This window comes from Hemibagrus wyckioides, linkage group LG23, assembly GCF_019097595.1.
Source record: "Hemibagrus wyckioides isolate EC202008001 linkage group LG23, SWU_Hwy_1.0, whole genome shotgun sequence".
Lineage (NCBI taxonomy): Eukaryota > Metazoa > Chordata > Actinopteri > Siluriformes > Bagridae > Hemibagrus > Hemibagrus wyckioides.
Window position 1 is genome coordinate 15,417,255 of NC_080732.1, and position 18,086 is coordinate 15,435,340.

General features: G+C 37.5%; 1 protein-coding gene across 1 annotated transcript in view; it reads right to left on the minus strand.

Annotated features, from left to right (window-relative positions):
* The window catches only part of myom3 (myomesin 3), a 59,743-nt gene that overhangs the window by 20,677 nt on the left and 20,980 nt on the right, over positions 1-18,086 (minus strand). Inside the window, exons 8-15 of the mRNA XM_058375938.1 lie at positions 17,450-17,494; positions 12,859-12,999; positions 11,389-11,550; positions 9,929-10,070; positions 7,055-7,254; positions 6,601-6,654; positions 2,631-2,758; positions 545-728 (exon numbers count right to left, since the gene is read on the minus strand). Coding sequence (XP_058231921.1) covers positions 545-728; positions 2,631-2,758; positions 6,601-6,654; positions 7,055-7,254; positions 9,929-10,070; positions 11,389-11,550; positions 12,859-12,999; positions 17,450-17,494 — 1,056 coding nt within the window. The remainder of the gene's footprint in view (positions 1-544; positions 729-2,630; positions 2,759-6,600; positions 6,655-7,054; positions 7,255-9,928; positions 10,071-11,388; positions 11,551-12,858; positions 13,000-17,449; positions 17,495-18,086) is intronic.

The following is an 18,086-nucleotide window of genomic DNA, read 5'->3' on the forward strand; positions in this document are numbered from 1 at the left end:
CCTCGTCACTCATCTTGAAAATAAATGAAATAAAACTCGTTATTAAACCTTGTATTGCATTTAGTCTCTACCATAGATATAGTATTGATTTTTTAAAATCATCTAGTCATCATCTTAGAGGATTCCTTGTTGCTTTCTTGTCATCAAAAAACCCATCTTTAGAAAAAATATGAGTTGATCTGTTTTCTATACTAGGTTTAGATATAATCATGTTTCAATACAACTAATAAATATTTGCGGATATTTTCCATAGATGGAATCGTATCATTGACTGATTCATTGTATTCCACGGTGACATTTTTTTTAGACTTATGGAGGTCTGAGTGATCAGACCAGCGTTTTAGGCTTGGGGAAAATAACTTACTTAGAAGGCGTTGAACTGTGATACAAAAGCAGTAAACAAGTTGTGGGTTAAACAGCCAGGTGATGAATAAATACATTACATTATAGGGGGAAATTTATTACCCTCTTGTTCTTTCCTCTAAGCCTACGTCCTTTCCTTGTGTCGCGAATGGATACTGATGGTGTTAAAGTTCAGACTCACCGAGAGCTTCTCCGAGCGAGACAGGCTGGCTCGGCTCTGAAGGTTCGCTAATGCCGTACTTGTTCACAGAGCGCACGCGGAAGCAGTAGGCCGTCCCTTTCTGCAAGTCAAACGCTGCAAACCTCGTAGCGTTGATCGTCATGTCCATGCTGGCCAAGTGCCAGCTCTCCTTACCAGCTATGGACTGGAAGATTCATCAGATAATCAAATTTCCATCAAACTGCATTCAATCGGTTATTCAGCGTACATCCTTCATGACATCAAACGCCAGAAAGGGTTCTCTTTGAAAAGGTGCCAGACTGGGACAAAAAGCTTCCCTCAGCTTTCATTTTGTCTTATGTGTTAGATCACTGGAATCATTTTTCATTCTTTTTATTTTTTTGGTCTAATGCATGCACTTGCCTACATCTGTCATCTTATGTTTCATGTAAATGACATTAAAAAAAGTCTTTTTCATATCGTTCAAACAGAGCGGGATGATTTCCACAGGTTTCAGCCGCTCTTGATGTATTAGAAGGTTTTATTACAGAGCTTTTTCTATAAAAGTCCAATAAAACATCGATGTCCTGTGGCAGTTCACAGCCTCACTGGCTCATTACCAGCTGCTCGTCTTCCGCTCTCCCACATGATATTGGAAATTTCTACTTTCCTTTTGTGCATATGAAACCCGAACTTCTGGCGGTTTAAGACTGGCCCAGACCCTATTAAATGATGAAGTTTCAAAACAGTTTATAAACTTTAAAAACAAAGAGAGAAGAGGCATCTTGTTTCAACTTGATTACGGCTCAAATTGAAACACCTCCCACTGTGTTGACTGGAAGGCTCCGGCAAGTGCAGAGCAAGTTATGAAAGATGGCTGAGGAGTACTGTTTACATGGTGTGCAGCACAAATATATCAATAAAATCATACCACGCTTTAGTGTTCTGTATTATTTGGAAAGGTTCTCTCCTTTCTAAGGTGCTCAATTAGCATAACTGTGTCTGTCTTTAGTTTTGTCGTGTCTCTGACTAGCATAATAATCTTCATCTCTCCGGAGGGAATCTCCAGTTTACATCACTCCACTACGTCTAAACGGTTTCTCTGTTAGCGTCTTTATGTTTATAGAATATCTGTGTTTCTGACTAGCTTAAATCTACATCTGTTCCATTATCACCTTCATCATTTCTCTGGCTAGCATAACTGTGTCTTTAAATAGTACAAGTCTATCTCTGGTTAGCATAACTGTGTCTCTAACTAGCATAATTGCAACCATTCATTTCTATGGCCAGCGTTAACTGAAATTATAGAAATTATAATTGTAATCTCTAATCTCTAGTATCTCTTACTAGCATCATTCGTATAACTACCTTTCTGACTAGCATAACTACATTTCTGACTAGCACAATTGTATCTCTAACTAGCATAACTGTATCTTTCACTGGCATAATTGTATGTCTAGCATAACTACATTCCTGACCAGCATAAATGTATATCTAACTAGCATAATTGCTTTTCTGACTAGCATAATTGTGTCTCTAACTAAGATAACTGTGTTTCCGACTAGCATAATCATATATCTAACGAGCACAACTGCATTTCTGTCTAACTCTATCTGTGACTAGCATAATTGTATCTCTAGCATAACTACATTTCTGACTAGCATAATTTTATCTCTAAATATGATAATTGCATTTCTGACTAGCATAACTGTATCTCTGACTAGCATAACTGTATCCCTGACTAGCGTAATTGTATCTCTAACTAGCAAAACTACACTTCTGACTAGCATAATTGCATCTCTAACTAAGAAAACTGTATCTCTGACTATCATAACTGTATCTCTAACTAGAAAAACTGTATATCTGACGAGCATGAATATATCTACCTAGCATAACTCTACCTTTGCTAACTTTGTGTGAATTTAAAAGAAGTCATTAATTAATGTGAATGTGTCCGGGGTTGTATTTGTATGTGTGTGGACTGAAGTTAATTTCTCACTAGCATAATTGTATCCCTGATTAGCATAACCATATTTCAAACTAGCACAACTGTATTTCTGCCTATTCACTAAAGCCTAGTGTTTGCAGACAAGAGGTAGATGTTTACCCGCTCCACGAAGTAGGTGAGCGGCTCCTTGCCCCGAGGATCCGGCTCGGTCCAGCACATCACGACATAAGTGTCACTTAACTCACACACTCGCACATCAGTTGGGGAAAAAGGGACTCGGATCTGACCTGCAGGAGCAGAAAGAGGAGGATGGGGAGATGGAAAAGACAGAGAGGTGCGATAGTTGGAGAAGAACAGAAAAATGAAAGATTATGAAAAGGAGGAGAAGGGAAAGAAAAAGGGACAGATGAGAAAGAGGATGAGGAGAAGAGGTGAAGGAGTTTGAAGAGGAAGAGGATAAAAAGGGGCAGAGGAGAGGAAGAAGAATGCAAGGAATGAAAGGGTGAGGAAAGAATAAAATAGGAAGGGAGGAAAATGAAAGAAAGTGAGGAAAGGATGTTGAGTTTGATGTCTGTATCACTGACTAGCATAACTGTACCACTGACTAGTATAAACAACTCTGACTAGCATGAGTGTATCACTGACTAGCATAACTTTATCTCTGACTAGAGTAACTTTATCTTTGACTAGCATAAGTGTATCACTGACTAGCATAACTTTATCTCTGACTACCGTGACTTTATTTCTGACAAGCATAACTTTATCTCTGACTTGAGTATCTGTATCTCTGACTAGCATAACTCTATCTCTGACTAGCATAACTCTATCTCTGACTAGTGGAAGTGACTAGCATCCCGTGTCCACCAAGCTGCCACTGCTGGGCCCCTGAGCAAGGCCCTTAACCCTGAATTGCTCAGTTGTATAAAATGAGATAAAGTTGAAAGTTGCTCTGGATAAGAGTGTCTGCCAAATGCCAGAAATGTAAATGTAAATAAGTGTATCTCTGTCTAGCGTGACTTTATCTCTGACTAGTGTAACTGTATCTCTGACTAGTGTAACTGTATCTCTGACTTGTGTAACTGTATCTCTGACTTGTGTAACTGTATCTCTGACTTGTGTAACTGTATCTCTGAGTAGTGTAACTGTATCTCTGACTTGTGTAACTGTATCTCTGAGTAGTGTAACTGTATCTCTGACTTGTGTAACTGTATCTCTGAGTAGTGTAACTGTATCTCTGACTTGTGTAACTGTATCTCTGAGTAGTGTAACTGTATCTCTGACTTGTGTAACTGTATCTCTGAGTAGTGTAACTGTATCTCTGACTAGTGTAACTGTATCTCTGACTTGTGTAACTCTATCTCTGACTAGTGTAACTGTATCTCTGACTTGTGTAACTCTATCTCTGACTAGTGTAACTGTATCTCTGACTTGTGTAACTCTATCTCTGACTAGTGTAACTCTATCTCTGACTAGTGTAACTCTATCTCTGACTTGTGTAACTCTATCTCTGACTAGTGTAACTGTATCTCTGACTAGTGTAACTGTATCTCTGACTAGTGTAACTCTATCTCTGACTTGTGTAACTCTATCTCTGACTAGTGTAACTGTATCTCTGACTAGTGTAACTCTATCTCTGACTAGTGTAACTCTATCTCTGACTAGTGTAACTGTATCTCTGACTAGTGTAACTCTATCTCTGACTTGTGTAACTCTATCTCTGACTAGTGTAACTATCTCTGACTAGTGTAACTGTATCTCTGACTAGTGTAACTCTATCTCTGACTAGTGTAACTGTATCTCTGACTAGTGTAACTGTATCTCTGACTAGTGTAACTATCTCTGACTAGTGTAACTGTATCTCTGACTAGTGTAACTCTATCTCTGACTTGTGTAACTCTATCTCTGACTAGTGTAACTATCTCTGACTAGTGTAACTGTATCTCTGACTTGTGTAACTCTATCTCTGACTTGTGTAACTCTATCTCTGACTAGTGTAACTGTATCTCTGACTAGTGTAACTATCTCTGACTAGTGTAACTGTATCTCTGACTAGTGTAACTGTATCTCTGACTTGTGTAACTCTATCTCTGACTAGTGTAACTGTATCTCTGACTTGTGTAACTCTATCTCTGACTAGTGTAACTGTATCTCTGACTTGTGTAACTGTATCTCTGACTAGTGTAACTGTATCTCTGACTTGCGTGACTTTATCTCTGACTTGTGTAACTCTATCTCTGACTAGTGTAACTGTATCTCTGACTCGTGTAACTGTATCTCTGACTCGTGTATCTGTATCTCTGACTTGTGTAACTGTATCTCTGACTTGTGTATCTGTATCTCTGACTTGTGTAACTGTATCTCTGACTAGTGTAACTCTATCTCTGACTTGTGTAACTCTATCTCTGACTAGTGTAACTGTATCTCTGACTAGTGTAACTCTATCTCTGACTAGTGTAACTGTATCTCTGACTAGTGTAACTCTATCTCTGACTAGTGTAACTGTATCTCTGACTTGTGTAACTCTATCTCTGACTTGTGTAACTCTATCTCTGACTAGTGTAACTCTATCTCTGACTTGTGTAACTCTATCTCTGACTAGTGTAACTCTATCTCTGACTTGTGTAACTCTATCTCTGACTTGTGTAACTCTATCTCTGACTAGTGTAACTCTATCTCTGACTTGTGTAACTCTATCTCTGACTAGTGTAACTGTATCTCTGACTAGTGTAACTCTATCTCTGACTAGTGTAACTGTATCTCTGACTAGTGTAACTGTATCTCTGACTAGTGTAACTCTATCTCTAAACTAGTGTAACTGTATCTCTGACTTGTGTAACTCTATCTCTGACTAGTGTAACTGTATCTCTGACTAGTGTAACTGTATCTCTGACTCGTGTATCTGTATCTCTGACTTGTGTAACTGTATCTCTGACTTGTGTATCTGTATCTCTGACTTGTGTAACTGTATCTCTGACTAGTGTAACTCTATCTCTGACTTGTGTAACTCTATCTCTGACTAGTGTAACTGTATCTCTGACTAGTGTAACTGTATCTCTGACTTGTGTAACTCTATCTCTGACTAGCGTAACTGTATCTCTGACTAGTGTATCTGAATAGTGTAACATAAATCCCCCTGACTAGCCTAAATGTATCTCTGACTGAATTCCTGAATAGCATGTATATATCTACCTAGCATTATTGAATTTTCTTTTCTTTGTGTGAGTTTGATAGAAGTCATTAGCTATAATGACTATGTTAATGATCTGGTTAGAGATGTATATGTGTTTGTGTGGAATGTGTGCGTGTTGAGAGTTTAAACTCTGAGGAATCATGAGGAGTAGCTACAGGAGCTCAGCCTTGAGAAACTCTCACATAATCGGCAGTGTTTATCAAACCATAGATGATTTGTATTCCCAGCTGGTTCGTGGTAACAGTGCAACTCTGTGTGTAAGTACAAAAAAAATCCCACTGGCATAACTTTATCTTCTATAACTGTTTCTTTGTCTAACTGCCTCTCTAAATGTTACTCAACTAGCATAAATGTACTTTTTACTACCAAAACTATAACTCTAATTAATTTAGCCTTACTATATCTCGAATTAGCTCTGTATCTCTGACTAGCATACCTGCAATTTTACTGCCAAAACTGTATCGTGTACAAATTAGCATAACCAGCTCTGTATCTCTGACCTGTATTTTCACTAACAAAACTATATCTCTAGCTAATTGGCATAACTGTTTCTTCAACCGACTTCTTTACCTCTGTATGCCGATAACTTTACCTGTTAACTATTAGCATAACTATTTCTATAGCTAGCAAAACTGTATCTCTGGCTAACGTAATGTCATTTCTAGTTAACACAAATGACCTCCTAGCTTAAAAATCGTTTCTAGCTCGCAATTTAACCGTCTCTATATTTAGCAGAACTAAATCACAATTTAGCAGGACTGTGTATCTGATTAGCACTTTAGCAACGTTAGCGCTACATTAAATAGCGTGTTAATGTGTGTTTGAGAAAATATGAGTAATTAAAATGACCCGAATGAAGGCATCATGGATAGCTTTATACCTTCAATTAACTCTGGCATTTGCTCACACCATGGATGAGATTAATGTTGCATTTCTTACTTTCCAGCTGGTCCTTGGTGATCACGATTTCTCTTCCTCTATCCACCTTGACCACTTGCACACAGGGAGGACAAAACAAATAGATTTAGGGACAAATAGAGACAGCCAGTAGCAGTAATAATGTAGGAGGGGAGAAGGGAAAAAAAAAAAAAGATGTAATAAGTGGGAAGAGATGGCATTGTGGTTGAAGGCACAGAGATATCCGAGATATAAAACCCTCCAAGCAGACATAATCATAAGTGCTGTATCCAAGGATGAGGAAAAGTCTGAGAGATTCTTGAAATGTCTTTTTAGGATGATATGTGAGGTATGCGACTAAAAGCTGGTAATCTGATGGTGTAATATTAGCTTGTCAAGGTGTTTCTCTAACATCTCCCGCATGAACGGATTAAAAAAGGAATCTTTTGCACAATACAACCCAGGTACATTTTATAGTAATACTATAGAAAGTTACCCATTGTCCTGCTAGGCTCCAGGGGGTCAGAGGTGACGATGGGTTTGGAGATTTTAGACGGACGTCCCACTCCGGCCTGGTTCACTGCACAGACTCTGAACTGGTACATGGTGTTTTCCTTTAAACCCATTACTGGGTAATGACACAGCTTGGAAACGAGCTCGTTACAGCGCTCCCACTTCCCAATGCCCACCTCACACCTGAAAAGAGACCCAGAGAGGAAGAATTTCTAACAAAATTAGAAGTGGAATGGAAATCTGATGTGATTCAGGGTGGCATCTATTGGTGCTTCAAAGAGACAATTCTCTACATATCAAAGTTTCTGATTTCTCCAGCTCACAGTATTTCCGTTTGAACACTTGACCAGTTGAAAACATAATCGTCCATTCTGATAAACACTTGGCTTCTTGTATTTCCACTACAGATATTAGAACGAAATTCATCATTCAGATCTTCACATCTGGATTATCTGTATATTCAAATCTGTTTAGAAGGTAGAAAAAGCCTCAATCAATCAATCAATCAATCATTCAGAAAAACCTACATAATATTCAAGATATCACATTCTTACGTATTAAGTATAAACTATATTTATTGGTCAAGTTAGCTAAATGATTCTCATGCCCCCCTGATTTAAATATAAAGTTGTAAATAAATATAATAAATAATATAATGTAAAAATATATCAAACAATACGTCTTAAAAGTAGCAAAACATTATTTTTATTTTATAAATTTTATTATTATTATTATTATTATTTTTATTTTTTTATTTATTTACATTTTATTCTATGATTTTAAATTCTCTTCTCAGTTTTAACAGGCAGTTATCAGAAACGCCAAACATCTTTTTATTTATTTATATAATTATTATTTTAGATTTTTATTCAGTCGGTGTACACAGAAATTGTTCAGTAGCACAAACACATTCAGATATATTATTTTTTCCTCTTATTCTACCCTGTAATTCCCATCCCAACATGATAACCTTTAAATAAATGCATAAATAAAATGGAAAAAAAGCAGAGAAAAAAGGGGGTCATCGTGGCCTATAAACACTTTTTTACTACTTCTTTAATAGGCAGTAATGATTTTGAAGTATGATTTTAAGCTCTGGGAAATCAGCAGCCATATCCACATATCTATAAATTATGACAAAAAACATTTACATCACTATGTTTATGTTTATTAACTATTCATTAATCATAAGATTCAGCTCCTTAAAGCAGCAAGATCTCTTACATGTGCTTTAACATATACCACTGATACATTCAGGCAAGGTTTTTTTATCCAGAGGTGAGCTGTGAAGAACCTCGGTTTTTAGCCATCTTGGGATTTGAACCCACAGCCTTCCACCGCTTCAAGGTGTTAATTAAGTCAGAGTCTACCTGCATGTGCTTTTACTCCACTTGAGTGTGTGTGACTCACAAGACAGCGTGATAAAAAAAACACACAAAAACACAAAAACAACAATTTCAACAGCACCACCCTCGAAATAAGCGCCTACCCAGCATGCCGCAGGAGAGATCAAAATAACAGTTCCTGAAATCGAGGCTAATTCTCAAAGTGGCTTGTGCAACGGCGAGATACACCATTACCTGCAAAATTAAGCAGGAGAAAACACAACTTCTCCAGGATCCTGTGCGTGTTGCTAGGCAACAGGAGGCTGCGGAGGAGATGACATTTCATCCAGCTGGAAGGAGACACAACCTCATCCTTCTCTGTCTGTCTGTATCGCCGCCTCTTTCTTTCTACTCCTTTATTGTTTTTCTTACTGGTTCTTCCTCCCTGTTTCTCTCCTGCCCTGTCTCCACCTTCCAGACTGACTTTTTCGACATGCACGTCGTCCGATCTCGGAGCATCTCTTCCGTCGCTATTTCAGTGATAAATGAAACTTTATTTTGTTAAATGTTAAAAGTAGTCAGGTAAACAATACTTAATAGTATTGGTCATCAGTCCATCACAGGGCCACACGTATAGACAGACAACCACACACACTCACACTCACTCCTATGGGCAATTTAGAATTACTAATCCACCTAATGTACATGTTTTTGGACTGAAACCGGAGTAAACCCACAGAGGCACGGGGAGAACATGCAAACTCCACGCAGAACCCAGGATTCGAACCCACACAGTAAGCCACACAGTTTCGGAGAATCCCACCAAATCTGCTATGACATAATATGATTACACACCCTTCATATGTAACAATATATTATTATTATTATATATTATTATTACTACGACTACTACTACTACTAGTAATATTTTTTGTAATAAATGTGTAATGTAAAAATGTGTTTTAAAGTTTACTTTAGTTAAGTTTAAATTTGTTTTCAAAGTTAATTTGTTTAGAAGGATAGTGGTTTTCAGCAATCTGAGCAACAGTAGCTTGTCACACAGGTCAGCCTTCTCTCCCCAGGTGCATCAGTGAGCCTTGGCCGCCCATGACCCTGTCGCCGGTTCACCACTGTTCCTTCCTTGGACCACTTTTGATAGACACTGACCACTGCAGACCGGGAACACCCCACAAGAGCTGCAGTTTTGGAGATGCTCTGATCCAGTGGTCTAGCCATCACAATTTGGCCCTTCGTCAAACTCGCTCAAATCCTTACACTTGTCCATTTTTCCTGCTTCTAACACATCAACTTTGAGGACAAAATGTTCACTTCCTGTCTAATATATCCCACCCACTAACACAGCAGTTTAAAAACATGAAATATTAAATTACGCATCAGTTGTCTGTCCTTTTTTCATGGTAATCAACTTATAATCAATGATAAAGGATATCGATTCATTCCAGTCATTGTCTTTTACATTCCCACCTCCAGATCACTGAAGGATTAACTAAGAGCTGATTTTGTGCACTGACCTCTCAATGACGTAGCCCTGCACTGGACTCGCTCCCTCGGCGCTGGGAGGTTCCCATGAGAGGAACACGTAATCTCTGTTCACATCAGAGCACTCGAGGTGGAGTGGAGAACCTGGAGCTCCGAGCACTGCTGCAGGACCATCTGAGGCACAGAGAGAGGACCAGGAGGACCATGAGCACCATGACCTGTATCAAGACACTGACCACATTTCACTGCATTTGCTGTTGATCTCAAAAGAGGGAAACGAGTGTAGAAGAGAAGAGAAGAAAGCGAAGAGAACGTCACCTTATTTTATTCCTTTATTATTATTTTAAGAGAAGAAAAGAGAAATGAGGAAGAAGTTATATAGTTATAGTGAGAAGAGAAGAGAAAAGAAGAGAATAGAAGCGTGGTAGTTAAAGAGAGAAAGAAGAGAAGGACGGAAGAAAAGAATAGAGGAAGGAAAAAAGAGAGAAAGAAGAAAAGGAGAAGAGAAAAGAATAGAAAAGAGGAGATAAAAAGAGAGGAGAAGAGAAGAGTAGTAGTTAAAGAGAGGAAGAGAAGACGAAAGAAAGAAGAGAAGAAAGGAAGAAAAGAATAGAGGGAGGAAAAAAGAGAGAAAGAAGAAAAGGAGAAGAGAAAAGAATAGAAAAGAGAAGACAAAAAGAGAAGAGAAGAAAAGAAAGAGAATGTCACCTCATTTTATGCCTTTATTATAATTCTGAGAGAAGAAAAGAGAAATGTGGAAGAAGAGAAGCTATATAGTTACAGCGAGAAGGGAAGAGAAGTGTGGTAGATAAAGAGAGAAAGAAAAGAATAGAGGAAGGAAAAAAGAAAAAAGAAAAGGAGAAGAGAAAAGAATAGAAAAGAAGAGATGAAAAGAGAAGAGAAGAGAAGAGTGGTAGAAAAAGAGGGGAAGAAGAAAAAGTGAAAAGAAAGAGGAGAAGAAAATAGTAGAGGAAGGAAAAAAGAGAAAAAGAAGAGAGGGAGAAGAGAAAAGAATAGAAAAGAGAAGGAGATAAGAAGAAATGATAAGTGAAGAGAAGTGAAGAGAAGAGAAGAGAAGAGAAAGAAAAGAATAGAGGAAGGAGATAAGAGAGAAAGAAGAAAAGGAGAAGAGAAAAGAATAGAAAAGAGGAGATGGAAAGAGAAGAGAAGATAAGAGTGGTAGAAAAAGAAGGGAAAAGAATAGAAAAGAGAAGGAGATGTGAAGAGAAGATAAGTGAAGAGAAGAGAAGAGAAGAGATGTTTTTATTCCTTTATATTTACATGTTGAAGAGACTCCAGAAACGGTGCAGGTTATAGAACTATTCAGTTATTCTATTATTATTAAAGCAGACTTCTATTCAAAAAGCCTGATTTTTTAGCTCTTTTTAAAAGTAGGCCACTCCTTAACTTTAAAGTTATTCGAGTTTTCAGTTTGTCCTCCTGTAGTGACCTGTAGTGACCTGTAGAGTTGTAGAGCTTGTATCTGTCTGACCTTTGACATAAACGTAGGCGCTGTGCTCGGTGATGCCGTCTCGGGTGCGCAGGCGGACGCTGTAGAGACCCTCGTGCTCTTTGTGCGTTCCCTTCAGACTGAGGGTGGAGGAGCGTAGGGCCGTGTGTATGTCCAGCCGAGCGGATGGATGGAGAGGAACTCCTACACACACACACACATATTACACACTAACAAATGACAAAACTAGGCAGCTTACAGTATTTTTTGCTTAAAACCAACTACATATAAGACCTTAATATAAAAAGTTTTTTTTTTTCTTGTTTTAGGTCAATTCTGGAATCCTGTTGGTCAAAAGTTTTTTTTAGAAGCTCTAAAAGTACTTAACAGATGTATGGACTCAATTACATAATAAAATCTTCTGTAAGTACACATTTAAAATGTATTTATTTATTTATTTATTTTATTTAGAAGCTCTAAAAGTATACTTCTGCTTACATAACAAAATACGCAATTACATGATAAAATCTTCTCTAACTACACATTTACTTATTTATTAATTATTTTATTTGTTTATTATTTTTTGTTATTATTTATTTATTTATAGATTTTCTTTTAATTTAGAAGCTCTAAAAGTATACTTCTGCTTACATAACAGATGTATGCACGCAATTACATGATAAAATCTTCTGTAAGTACACATTTAAAATTTATTTATTTATTTATTAATTACTTAATTAATTAATTAATTATTTTTTTTAAAAATAAAATCGATTTTTTTAAATAAAATTTTTCAAATGAGTCTCCAGCATCGGTTTGTGTGTCGGTCAGTGTAAAAGCCCTAACTTTAAGTTTTCTCACACAAGAAAGTTTTCAGAACAGAGGAGTTTATGCTTTGTAGTTTCTCTGTTGTGACAAAAGTGTATTTTCCCCTTCTATTTGCAAACTTCATGTGCAAACTCCAAATGTTGTTTACATGTTTAACAAGAGAGACGAAAGAGATAAGAGGTGATGTATAGCTGCTATAAGTCTTGATTTTACTCTAGATGTAGATGATCCATGACAATAAATGTAGCTATAAATGAATAGAAATTGCGGAGGCAAATTGCTGTAGTATTAGAGGAATAAAATACCTCAGGATGAGATGTTTTGGGGTTATAATGATAACTCAGGACGCATCACACCACCCTGATGTTGATGCTTTTCCTTTAATTGCGTGTCATTAAGTGTTTTATTCCTTTTATACAGATACTGCCTATCCCATATAGACAGATATCGATGTCTGATACTTGACTGTATATGTATTCACAATAAATGTCAGTAGGACTGGAAGGAATTGAACTTACCCAATACTTAAAGAGCATTTAATTAATATTTTATAACAATTACACACTAGTGATATATTGGTAGCAATTTTTGAGACAACCTTGACCTTCACTTCTCGCAAATGTCCAGTGATTTTTGTGTTTGTCTACTGAAAAATTCTGAACTAATGTGTAAGGTGATTCGTACCGTCTCTGAACCAGGCCACGTCCTGCTGGAAGGGGAGGAGAGGGAAAGTAAAACGGCAGCTCAGAGTCAGAGTGTCTCCTTCTTTTATAAAAGATGGAGGGAAGGTGGTGTCAAACGAAGCCTCCTCCTCTATTACAGAGACTGGAGACGGGAGAAAGAAGAGATTCAGATCAGTTCCAGCGTTATGGAATTTAATGTTTAAAAGAGAGGAGAGAGGAGGTTTAGAAGAGATGAGAGCAGTGAAAAGCAAGGAGAAAAGGAGAGAAGAAAAGAAGAGGAAAGAGAAGCGAAGTGCAAAGCAGATAGTAGTAAAGAAAAATAACAAGAGCAAAAAAAGAAAGAAGAGAAATAAATAGGTTAAAAACAGGAGAAGAGGAGAGGAGAGAAGAGAAGAGAAAAAAGAAATCAGTGGGATGGAAAGGAAAAAGAGAAACAAAGATGAGACAAGTGAAGAGACAAAAAAAGAAGACGAAAGAAGAAAAGAAAGAAAGGGAAAAAAGAAAAGTAAAGAGTAGAAAAGCAAAGCAAAGAAAAGAGGAGAGAAAGGAGAGAAGACAAGGGAAAAAATCAAGAAAATGTGGGAAGAGAAGAGAAGAGAAGTGCAAAGCAGATAGTAGTAAAGAAAATAACGTGTGAAAAAAGAAAGAAGAGAAATAAATAGGTTAAAAACAGGAGAAGAGAAGAGAAGAGAAGAGAAGAGAAGAGTAAAAAGAAATCAGTGGGATGGAAATGAAAAAGAGAAACAAAGATGAGAAAAGTGAAGAGACAAAAAAGAAGACGAAAGAAGAAAAGAAAGAGAAGAGAAGAGAAGAAAAGAAAAGAAAAGAAAAGAAAAGTGCAGACCAGAAAGCAGAAAAGAGGAGAGAACATGAGAAAAAATATAAGTTAAAGTGAGAAGAGATGAGACAAGTGAAGAGACAAAAAAAAGAAGAAGATGAAAGAAGAAAGGAAAGAAAAGAAATGAAAAGAAAAGAGGAAAGAGAAAAGAGAGAAGACAAGGGGGGAAAAAAAATCAAGAAAACGTGGGAAGAGAAGAGAAGAGATAAAGACAAAAAATGTGAATGAAAGAAAAGAAGAGAAGAAAAAAGAGGATAAAATAAGGAAGTGTCAGAGATGGGGAAAGAGGAATAAAGAGGACTGGAGAGATAGACCGGGGAGGACAGAATCAAGAAGTGGATTAGTGGAGGAGAAGAAAGAAGTAGAAGAGGAGAGGAGAGGAGGGAAGAGGTGAGGAAGAAGAGGAGTTGATGAGATAATAAGACAGTTCAAATGACCAGTTTAGAAGCAACAACAGCTATTATTAGTGAGAAAATGAACAGTCTACAAATGTATAAATAATCACGCTATTCACTTGGCGATTATAATTCTATAGAGATGGAAATGCGCATGTTGTCACTGAAGCACATCTAATTATCTGTATGAAGTGAGGGGAAGAAAGGAGAAGCTGTCTCACCTCATCACACGCTGCGACAACGAACAATGAACTAAAATACTTAATTAAGATGCTCGGAGCCGAGCCGCATAAAAATCACTCGAGTGGGAAATATGAGCTTTCAGAAATTAGGCATGTTTTTCATTTTCCCTGGAATTTCACGTGGCTTCGAAACAGCGTGGAAGAAAGTCTCTGGAAGGAATATTACAGTAATGAGGCGTAATGTCAGGTACGGGTTGTGTTCGGGTCGGGTCGGGACGGGTAAAAACAGATCCTCGTGCAGGAATCAAGACCGTAACGAGATCGGTTATAATCATCAGAGAAAAAGACAAGCTGTGATAGAAAATGAGATGATGATATAATATCAGGATCTGGATAAATGATGAAGAGATTTTCTGATAGTCATTAAGACTCATCGAGTTTGTTGCTCCCCACATTAGAAGTGTTGAGTACAGGGAAATGAAAGGAGGATAGGAGAAAGGAGGGGGAAAAAAGAGGGAAAGTAGGAAGGGAGGGAGAGAAGAAGAGAAGAGAGGGTGAGAGAAGAGAAAGAAGAAGAGAAGAAAGGAAGAAAAGAGTAAAGGAAGGAAAAAAGAGAGAAGAGAGAAAAGAACAGAAAAGAGAAGGAGATAAGAAAGGAAGAAAAGAGTAGAGGAAGGGAAAAAGAGAGAAGAGAGAAAAGAACAGAAAAGAGAAGGAGATAAGAAAGGAAGAAAAGAGTAGAGGAAGGAAAAAAGAGCGAAGAGAGAAAAGAATAGAAAAGAGAAGGAGATAAGAAGAGAAGAGAAGAGAAGAGAAGAGAAGAGAAGAGAAGAGAAGAGAAGAGAAGAGAAGAGATGAGAAGATTTTTTTTATCCTGTTATAGTTATAGGTTGAAGTGAAGAGAGTGAGAAGAGAAGAGAAAATAAAATAAAATAAAAAAGAAAAGATGAGAGAAGAGAAAAGGGAAGAGAAGAGTCAGAAAAAGAAAAGCCAAGCTATGATAGAAAATGAGATGATGCTGTACTGTCAGTGGAAGGAAAAAAGAAAGAAAGAAAGAAAGAAAGAAGAGGGGGAGGGAGAGAGGGAGATGCAAAAAGAATAGAATACAGAAGGTGATAAGAAGAAAGGAGAAGAGTGGGAGAAAAACGAGAGGAAGAAGAGAGGAAAGAAAGGAAGAAAAGCATAGAGAAAGAAAAGAAAAGAGAAGGAAGAGAGGGAGAAGAGAAGGGTAAAGAAGAGTGGAAGAAAAGAAAAGAAAAGAAAAGATGAGAGAAGAGAAAGAAGAAGAGAGAGAAGAGAAGAGGGAAAGAAATGGAGAGTGGAAGAAAAAGGAGAGGAAGAAGAAAGGAAGAAGAGAGGAAAGGAAGAAAAGAAGTGAGAAGAAAGAGAGGGAGAAGAGAAGAGAGGAATAAAAGAGGAAAGAAAGAAATGAAAAAAAGAGGCAGAAAAAGAAAAGCCAAGCTGTGATAGAAAATGACATGATGATGTACTGTCAGTGGAAGGAAAAAAAGAAAGAAAGAAGAGAGGGAGATGCAAAAAGAATAGAATTCCTGAAGGTGATAAAAGGAGAAAAGAAGATAAGAGAAGAGAAGAGTGGAAAAAAAGAGAAGAAGAAAGAGAGGAAAGAAAGAAAAGAAGAAAGGAAAAAAAATAGAGGAAGAAAAGAAGAGAGAAAGAAGAGAAGAGAAGAGTAAAGAAGAGTGGAAGAAAAGAAACAGAAAAAGACAAGCTGTAATCTGATAGTCATTAAGACTCATTGAGTTGTTGCCCCCCCACATTAGAAGTGTTGAGTACAGGGAAATGAAAGGAGGATGGGAGAAAGGAGAACAGAGAGAAAAAAAAGCAGGAAAGAGGAGGGAAGGAAAGAGAGTGAGGGAGAAAAGAAGAGAAGAGCGAAAAGAGGGAGAACATGTCAAAGTTTTGTAAAAATCCCTTTATAGCTGAGAAGAGAAGAGAAGTGTGGAAGAAAAGAGAGAACAAAAGAGGAAAGAAAGAAGAGATGACATGACGAAATGAGAAAGAATGGAGGGAGAATAGAAAAAAATTGAGAAGAGAAAGAGAAGAGAAGAGAAAACAGAAGAGAGTTTTTTTTATCCCTTTATAGTTGTATTTTGAAGAAAGAGGAGAAAAGAGAAGATTTTTTATCCTGTTATATAGTATAGTTGTAGTTTAGTATAGCGAGACTAGAAGAGAAGAGAAGAGAAGAGAAGAGAAGAGAAGAGAAGAGAAGAGAAGAGAAGAGAAGACTAGAAGAAAAAAGAGAGTAAGAAGAAAGGAACAAGAAAGGAAAGAAAGAAGAGAAGGAAGTAAAGAGTAGAGGAATAAAAGAAGAGAGAAAGAATAGTTGTAGAAGACAAAAGAATAGAAGAGAAGAGAAGAGAAGAGAAGAGAAGAGAAGAGAAGAGAAGAGAAGAAAAAGGAGAGTAAGAAGAAAGGAAGAAGAAAGGAAAGAAAGAAGAGAAGGAAGTAAAGAGTAGAGGAATAAAAGAAGAGAGAAAGAATAGTGGGAGAAGACAAAAGAATAGAATATAGGAGAAGAGAAGGGAAGAGAAGAAAAGAAGAGAGAAAGAAGAGAAGGGAAGAGAATCAGTATGTATTTATTCCCATTTTCATAGTTATCTCCTATTCATGTTCAAATATTTTGTTCTGTAATATTTTTAATATAAAATAATACAGTTTGAAGTCAAGAAAAATAAAAGGGATGAGCAGTTTATAGGAATATAATCATCTTGGAGATGGTAACTCTAACTCTGCTTCCCACCAGGGCCACATCACAGCACCATGCTGATTATTTTCTTCTAACAGCTTGCCCTGAGTGATTTATTTCTTACTCATGAGCCTCGGCTGAAAAATAGACTTCAAACAGGAAGTGAATGATAGATGAGGATGTAATAACTGCTTGGGTATGAAGTCAATTAAACAATTAAGCAGGACATCGAAATGCAACGAGAATACAATCAAGACGTTATGAAGCACACAGCCAAACACGTGTATATACAATGGTTAAACAGACAACAGTGAGACCTGGAGACACACACACACACACACACACACACACACGTGTTCAAAACCCCTGTAGTCATGAATAATAAGCCATTTGTGAGCCTCCAATCTCCAATCTCTTCATCAAAAGGGCAGATGGAAGGAAGAGAGGACGTGTCTCATTATGTCACTTACCCACAGCCTGGGTGTGTTTCATTCCTGCCTCAAGTCCTCGCCTCGCTGATTTGGAAAGGAAAGAAAGTGGGTAAAGAGAGAGAGAGAGAGAGAGAGAGAGCGCAAAAGAGAGAGCGCAAAAGAGAGAGCGCAAATGAGAGAGTGTAAAAGAGAGAGAAAGAGACAGAGGGAGAGAAAATGAGAAATCAGTCATCAGTCATCACCCGCACCCACTCACCAACACACACACACACACACACACACACACACACACGAACGAAGAGACCCATTAAGCATTTCCTTTAATATATTCTGGACACTGGACTAAAATATGAAATGAACAATAAAGGACAAATTGTACTTGAAGTGCCTCATTCTATAGAGAATCAGACACATACAGCACAAAAGATCTGGGAGAAAAATCCTGAAATGTCCAAGCTCTAGTCCAATCTCTAGTTCAACCACTGTATCAGAGAAGTGGGCTGAAAAATATCAGGCCAGATGGAGCTCAAATCCACGGGATGTTTGAATCATATGTGACGTGACTGTCAGTGACAAGCTGCATAAATCTACAGTCTGGGCTAGAAAGAGTTCAGCCGCACCTCTTCATACCTTTTTTAATGACCTTTGGTGGAAATCTGAAATAATCCACTTATGT